Here is an 8,113-nt window from a genome sequence, read left to right as displayed (position 1 = left end):
CTGGGGGGCAGGAGGCTCCACGGGGAGGGCCTCGGGCCCCAGGGCGCCGTGGAGGGTGCGGGGACCGGCGGGGGCGCGAACGGCGGCGGGGGCACCCAGGGCCTCACCATGTCCAGGCGGGTGGGCGTCAGGCGGCCCGAGGGGTAGGGCGGCCCCAGCGCGGGGCCCAGGAGGCCCGGGGAGTGGGCGCGCGACGGGCTGCGGCTGGCCTCCGACTGCTCCTTCCACAGCAGCACGCGGTTCTGGAGCACGCCCCGGGCCTGGGCGCGCGGGGACACGGGGGTCAGCCGGGTCTGAGCTGGGGACTCAAAAGCGACACCCTAGACCTTGGGAACTCGGGCCCTGCAAGCTGAGGGTGCCGGGCTTGTCAAGCTGGCGGGAGCCCGAGATCACTTGGGGCTCGCCCACCCTTCTGCCTCGGTCTTCCCGGAGGCACCCTTCCTGCCTCTGCTCCCCCTCCCTGGGCTTGGCCGGCCTTTCCCACCGCCGGATACAGCGGGAGGGACGGACCCGGGCCTGGCGCCTCACGTTGCTGTATCCTTCTGGCCACCAAGATGGACTCCCGGATGGCACTCACCCAAAAACTGTGACCAGAGAGCCCAATCCTAGTACTTATCCGGGAACAATCTGGAAATAGATATTCTTTCACCTCCAAATAGAGCGAAGCCAACACAGGAAACTACCACTAGGGGAAAATGGCAAATTGCTGATGACCTGTGTGCGCCCACATCCAGCTATACCTGAAACCCTTGAACTTCCTAGTACCTAAAGGGATAAATACCTCCCCTGGATAAGCCGGTTTGAGCAATTTCCTAAAAGAGGCCCTTCAAATCCAGTTTTTCCAGTCTAGTCCTTTTAGTCTGCAGAAGCTTCCCTAGTGCCCCTGGTACATAGACATCTGTTTGAATACTTTCAAGGACAGGAAACTTGGCAGCTGACCACACAATTCATACCAACTTGGGGTGAGAGGGCTTTAAATGGCAGACCTGCTGGGTGCCTTAATCATTTTTTAAATTTTCTGTATTTTCTGGGCTGACATCCTGGGGCTTTGTTAATCCGGCACAGACTGTCCCTTCCCAGGCCCCGATGGTTCCTAGAGATAGTAAGCACTTGCCTGTGAGCAAGTATGCAAAACAGCCAGTCCGAACCCCACATCCCTACCCACCTCCCTTACCTAGCGCACGCCAAGCCAATGTTTTCCCTGCCCTAAACCACCCCTGGCCGCAAGCCCTATAGCCCAGGGCCCAGTGAAATGATTCAAACCATCCCAATTCGAAATTTGCTAAAACCCACTCTGCCCAGCCCATTTCTTCCCTTCGAAACCATAATAAAGGTTCTAGCCCGTGCTTTCCCCTTGCTCCTTCTGCCTATTTTTTTTTTTTTACATTTATTTAGTTTTGAGAGACATAGTGTGAACAGGGGAGGGGCAGAGAGAGAAAGAGACACAGAATCCGAAGCAGGCTCCAGGCTCTGAGCTGTCAGCACAGAGCCCGACCCAGGGCTCGAACCCACGAACTGTGAGATCATGCCTTGAGCCGAAGTTGGCCACCTAACCGACTGAGCCCCCCAGGCTCCCCAAGTCTGGCTCATTCAATCCATGGTGCCGCCCAGGGGAGGTGCTCACTCACCAGGAAGCAGCCAGGGGAGGGGTCAGCTCTCCTCTTAATATTGGGGGTTAACCGTTCAGGACACAGGCAGAAAGGAGTTTCTTCCAAAGAGGGTACATACGTGGCCAACAAGCACAGGAAGAGATATTCGACGTGACTAGCCACCAGGGAAACGCACATCAAAACACCATAATGTGACGCCACCTCACACCCACTAGAACGGCTGTCATCAGACAGATGGTAACAAGTGACGGAAGGGATGTGGAGGAATCCGAGGTCCATATACTGCTGCTGGGACACTTACGTGGTGCAGCCACTTTGGAAAAACAGTCTGGACGTTCCTAGAACAGTTACTATATTCTTGGCAAATCCATCGCCTATCGCCACGAGGAACGAAAACACGTCCACACAAAAACTTTCACAGAGTTCTGTGGTGCCATTATTTATCACAGCCGGAAAGTGGAAACAACCCAGATGTCCATCAACTGATGAATGGGTAAATAAAACGTGGTCTATCCAGACCATGGAATGTTATTTGGCAATAAAACAGAATGATGTACTGGGCGTCCGGGTGACTCAGTCGGGTGAGCGTCTGACTCTTGATTTCAGCTCAGGTCATGGTCTCACGGTTTGTGAGTTTGAGTCCCATGTTGGGCTCTGAGCTGACAGTGCGGAGCCTGCTTGGGATTCTCTTTCCCTTTCTCCCTCTGCCCTTCCCTGTTTGCGTTTCTCTCTCTCTCTCTCTTTCTCTCTCAAAAGACATAAATAAACTTCAAATCTATGGAGACAGAATGTAGATCTGTGGTTGCCTGGACCAGAGCAGGAGGGGTGTGTGGTGATGGGGAGGGGTTGGGGAGTGGCCATTAAGGGGTAATGCAAATGTTCCAAACTTGATCGGGGCGATGGGTACACAACCCTGTGAATGTACAAGACGCCACTGAACTGTACACTCTAGATGGATGAACTGCATGCCATGTGGATTAAACCTCAATTAAACCGTTTAAAAGAAGATTAAACAGTTCCGCCACGGAGTATCGGTCCGTGGGAGAGAGGAGGGGCAGGGAGAGAAGGCTGAGCCCTGAGCTCGGGGCTGGCTGCGTGACAGTGTCTCCCCCTCTGCTCCGCACCAGGGGGTCCCTGGGTTCAGAGACTTGGGAAGGGGCTTGGCTGAGGCCAGGAGGCAGGAGCCTGCTACCGGCTGTGACCGGTGGTGGGAGGGGGAGCCGACTGCAAGCAGACAGATCCCCCAAAGGGTAGCTTTGTTCTCATCGTTGGAGGGGAGAGAGCAGGGGCCGGAGAACCTAATTCCACTGGACTCCTTCTTAAGAGGCTCCACTGGCACATCTAACCTTGTGAGGTGCGGATTATTTCCCTCTTTAAGAAATGAGACTCAGAGAAGTGAAATCACGTGCTAGGTTTGCAGCCGAGGCACAGAGGCTGGGAATCTGAACAAGAATACAAAGAAAGACAAATAGAAATAGAAACTAAATGAGAATGCAAAGAAACAGGGGCGCCTGGGTGGCTCAGTCGTTTAAGCATCCGACTTTGGCTCAGGTCATGATCTCACAGTTCGTGGGTTTGAGCCCTGCGTCATGCTCTGTGCTGACAGCCAGTTCGGAGCCTGGAGCCTGTCTTCAGATTCTGTGTCTCCCTCTTTCTCTGACCCTCCCCTGTTCATGCTCTCTCTCTCTCTCTCTCTCTCTTTCTCTCTCTCGCTCTCTCTTTCTCTCTCAAATAAATAAAAACAGTAAAAAAAAAAAAATGCAAAGAAACAGAAAGTACTGGACAGAGTGATGAGTCTGGAGCGGGCGGGGGGCACGGGAGGAGGAGCCCGGTTTGTGGCGTCAGGAAAGATATAAAATGGAGGCAGAGCCTGACATGACAGCGGGGCTTTAAAAATATTTATGAAATATGTGAATGAGGGGCACCTGGGTGGCTCAGTTGGTTAAGTGTCTGACTTCGTTTTTTTTTTTTTTATTTTTTAAATGTTTTTTAATTTATGTTTTGAGAGACAGAGAGAGGCAGTGCGAGCAGGGGAGGGCCAGAGAGAGAGGGAGACATAGATTCTGAAGCAGGCTCCATGCTCTGAGCTGGCTGTCAGCACAGAGCCCTACGCGGGGCTTGAACCCACAAGCCATGAAATCATGACCTGAGCCAAAGCTGGACGCCTAACCAACTGAGCCACCCAGGCACCCCAAGCATCTGACTTTGGCTCAGGTCATGATCTCACAGTTTGTGAGTTTGAGCCCTGCATCAGGCTCTGTACTGGTGGTGCAGAGTTTTCTTGGAATTCTTTCTCACTCTCTCTCTGCCCCTTCTTCACTTAAAAAGAATAAATACACGAATGAAAGAACAAATGATATTGGAAAATGCAGGGGCAAGGTCGTCAATTTATAAAGGCATGGTGGAAAAGTCACGTCCCAGTGTCCTTGGCATGTCCTTCCGGACACCCACCAGACCCCTCTGGAGGGGTCAATAGCTAGACCAGGCCAGGCAGGCAGGCAGGGCCACATGGCAAGTGGGTAGTAACTGTGAGGCTTCAGCCCCTGTTGGACCTACGGCAGACAGCAGGACAGAACTTTGACCAGTGCTGGGCTGGCAGAGGCCCGAAGACCCATAATGGAGACATTGGGCAAGAGGGGCCCAAGCAGCCCTGCTCACACAGGTACCTGGGGAGGGCAGTGTTGAGTGTCCCTCCTGAGCGTGGCCTGGGAGGAGCTACTGGCTTTCCTGAGTCCCAGGGCTCCATAGGCCTGGGCTGCTCCTAGCCCAGAGGCTAACTCCTTCTAATTTAGAGACAGGTGTCCCCTCTGGATGGACAAAACCTGGTGGGCACACGTTTGGTGAGAGGATGGCCTCTTTATGCAGAGAAAGAAGAGCTCCTTCTTCCAGAAAAACACAGTCTGCACAAGTGTGTTGAGCTTTGAGCGTAGAGCATAGCTCCGACTCTCAACCAGGTACCCTTGTGCAGTGCACAACCTGCACAACCTTCCCTGGCAGCCCTGTGTGCAGTGGTTCCCCGCATGAGAAGGCTACATTCATCCCTATTCCTGAGGCCCGGTGAGAGCTGATGCTTGCCATAGGAAGACCTGAGTTAGAATGGGGCTCCACTGGGGTAGAGATTGCTCCACTCCCCCATCCTCCCACATTTGCCAGTACCATGCCTGAGCCCTTGCAGTCCAACTCAACTCGGAGTGGGAACAGGACCATGAGGAGGCAAAGGAAAGAAACAAGGGACCTAAGAGGACCCAGTGGTCAGGGAGGAGACCCCAGCAGACCACCCAGGCAGCTGAAGGAAGGGGTGACAAGCTTAACAAGAGCTTGATCGGAGCATGTGCTGCATAACAAACATAACATGTCTTACCCGGACCAAGCATGCTGATAAGATTGAAAACTGAGCGATGAACTGGGGCGCCTGGGGGGCTCAGCCAGCTAAGTGTCTGACACTTGATTTCGGCTCAGGTCATGATTCCACAGTTGTGAGATCGAGCCCCGTGTCAGGCTCAGCTCGGCAGAGCATGGAGCCTGCTTGGAATTCTCTTCCTCTCCTTCTCTCTCTGCCCCTCCCCCGCTCATTCTCTCTCCTCCCCCCCAATAAATAAATAAACTTAAAAAAAAATAAAACTGAATAGAGGCACTAAAAGAGACAATAGTCCTACTGAGAACACAATCAGTGTCCCGACAAGTCAAAGGGGAGAAATAGCTCAAAATACAGAACAAGAAGGCATGAAATAAACATGGTGACGGAGGAGGTGGTGGAGGTGGAGTTCCAGAAGGAGGAAAAGGAATGATGGCAGAGAGGTAATAGTTAAAGAAACAGAAGACCAAATCTCTCCCCTGACCCGAACACAGACCTGAGCCTGAAGACTGAGGGGCACTGACGGCCACTCATCTGTGGGTAACCCGCCCAGTTCCCGAGTCCCAAGGACACCAAGGAAACCTCCAAGCGACCAGAGAGAGAGCCGGTCACGTACGAGGGCAAGGAGACAGACCGGCCCAGCTTTGTGTCCACAGCACAGGGCGCTAGGAAGCGGAGGACCATCGTCTTGGGCCACAAGAGAAAAAGCCCACAGCTCTGGGGTCCTTCAGCCAGCCAAGATGGCGCTCGGCAGTCGGGGCACAAGGGGGGCATTTGCTGATAGGCAAGGATTCAGAGGGTGTATCTGCAGAAAATATTCAGGGAATCAGAATGGAAACCTCAAGACGGTGGGAATGGAAAGGAGTGAAAACGGCGGCGAGCAGGGTGTCTGGTCATATGTGTGGTAAAACACATGTGCATGGTGGCCGCGCACTGGGCAGCGGGAATGTATGCAGTGATCGATGTCATCGATGTAATGTTTCAAGTACAGTTTCTTGAAATGGAAGGCTCATGATGCAAAGAAATGAGTAGTGAGAGCCTGGAACTAAAAGTCTTGAAGTTTTTTGGCAAAACCAAGAGCTGGAGGTTGGGGAGGATGAGGGGGGGAATAAGGCCTGAGTTCAGAGTGCCAGGAGGGCAGGGAAATTCTCCCCAAGGTGTCACCTTAAGGGCTGGGGAGGGTGCGCGATGGACAGAGTAGTGTTGAGGGGGGTGTCAGTCTATTGTGGAAATGGTAATAGATGAGTATATATTTTCAGGAGGGTCACAAAGTGACGTCATCATGAGTAGAGATGAAAAGAACAAAAAGGTTTGCAACTTAATAAAGGGGGAAAGGGAATGTATAGTAACACAACCAAAGGGCAAGAACGAGCATGGAAGAAAAAGAGGAAACAAACAAAAAAGAAATGCACTGAACTCAAGTTATACAGAAATAGTAAAATAGGTATATCAGTTGTTGGGTTAAATGGGAATGAACTGAATTCTTCTATTAGAAGACAAGACTATCAGAATGGTCAAAAATCAAAACTGAGCTATATGTTAGTAACAGAAAACGCACTTAAAGAGATAACAGAAGAGAAAGGAGGGTAATTTTAATCTCAAAGTGAAATGAAAAGCATCAGACTGGATTATGAGAGTCCTTAAATACGTAAGTGGTAATATTTACAGAGAAGATAAGACGGTCATAAACCCAACAACACTAACCAACATGGCAGCTAAATATGGAAAGCAAAATTGATTAGAAATCCTATGAAAGGCGCCTGGGTGGCTCAGTCGGTTAAGCATCCGACTTTGGCTCAGGTCACAATCTCACAGTTTGTGAGTTCCAGCCCCACGTCGGGCTCTGTGCTGACAGCTCGGAGCCTGGAGCCTGCTTCAGATTCTGTGTCTCCGGCTCTCTCTGCCCCTCGCTCACTCATGCTCTGTCTCTGTCTCTCTCTCAAGAATAAACATTGAAAAAATACTTTGTAAAGAAATCCAATGAAAAATGAAAGACTGATTGGTTTAGCAGACAAAACAGAGCAAACACACAAAGGATTTAAAGAATACAATAAAATTAACAGGCAATAACTAAACAAAGCTATGAATTAATGAATTTGCAAATGTCTGCAAGCAGGAATGAAAGCAAATGGTTCATACACAAAGGAAGAAAGGCGTGAATTGGTGAATGAGTGTGAGAATAAGCAAAGTCACCAATGAGTGAATCAAGAAATGAGTATCTGATGACATGAATAAACATAGAAACAAGCAGATGGGGAGGGTAAACAAATAAAATAAATACCTACAGAGAGGAAGGCAAGAAGGAAACAGGCAGAGGGAGGGCGGCCTCTGTGGGTGGCCAGCTCCCAGAGCGCACAGGCCCGAGGAGGACCGCGTCAGCCGTGCCCCGGCCCCAGCTCACCCGGCCGAAAAACTGCAGGAAGGTGTTGGAAAGTAGCAGGTGCTTCTCGGCCAGGAATCGGTAGCGCCGCTTCTCTTCCAGCTCAGCCGCCCGCTGGCTCTCGGACACGAAGGCCTGCATCTGTGCGTGCAGCCGGTTCACGCTCTCCTGGGGGAGAAGCGGGTTCCAGCCGGAGGGTAGCAGGTGCGTGTCTCACCCTGCCTTCCACCCATGCCGGGGATCCGAAGCCCCCCTCCCTTGTCCTTTGTGTACCACCTCCTCCTGGAGGCCCTCCCCTGAGCGCCCAGCCCATCCTAGCTCCTAGGCCCACTTCTTGTGGGCATCCTCACCCTCATGGGCTCTGTGTCCGCCCAGCCCGGCCTCTTTCCCTGGCCCGAGGCACGGGGCCGAGCTCGGAGTGGGGCCTAGGGAGGCTGCTTTAGGAAAATGTGAAGGAGTAGATTACTAAGCCGCTCCTTGGGAGGGGAGAATCTGAAGAGGAGAGGTGAGTAAGAGCTTATGAAAGGAGCCAGAAGAATGGGCGCCTGGGGGGCTCAGTTGGTTGAGCGTCTGACTCTTGATTTCCCCTCAGGTCATGACTCCAGGGTCATCGGATGGAACCTCAAGTTGGACTCTGTGCTGACTTTGTGGAGCCTGCTTGGGATTCTCTCTCCCCCTCTCTCTGCCCCTCCCCTGCCTTTTCTGTATCTCTCTCAAAAAAGAAATAAATAAACATTTTTTAAAAAATTATAAAGGAGACAGAAGAGG

The 8,113-nt window shown here is 52.0% G+C and overlaps 1 protein-coding gene across 1 annotated transcript in view; it reads right to left on the bottom strand.

The window, feature by feature from the left end:
• The window catches only part of BAIAP2L2 (BAR/IMD domain containing adaptor protein 2 like 2), a 26,936-nt gene that overhangs the window by 3,683 nt on the left and 15,140 nt on the right, over positions 1-8,113 (bottom strand). The window contains exons 7-8 of the mRNA XM_029955413.1: positions 7,367-7,513; positions 48-260 (exon numbers count right to left, since the gene is read on the bottom strand). Of these exons, the coding sequence (XP_029811273.1) occupies positions 48-260; positions 7,367-7,513 (360 nt within the window). The remainder of the gene's footprint in view (positions 1-47; positions 261-7,366; positions 7,514-8,113) is intronic.

The sequence above is a fragment of the Suricata suricatta genome, chromosome 10 (genome assembly GCF_006229205.1).
Source record: "Suricata suricatta isolate VVHF042 chromosome 10, meerkat_22Aug2017_6uvM2_HiC, whole genome shotgun sequence".
Taxonomy (NCBI): Eukaryota; Metazoa; Chordata; class Mammalia; order Carnivora; family Herpestidae; genus Suricata; species Suricata suricatta.
This window is presented reverse-complemented; position numbering and strand designations above follow the sequence as displayed.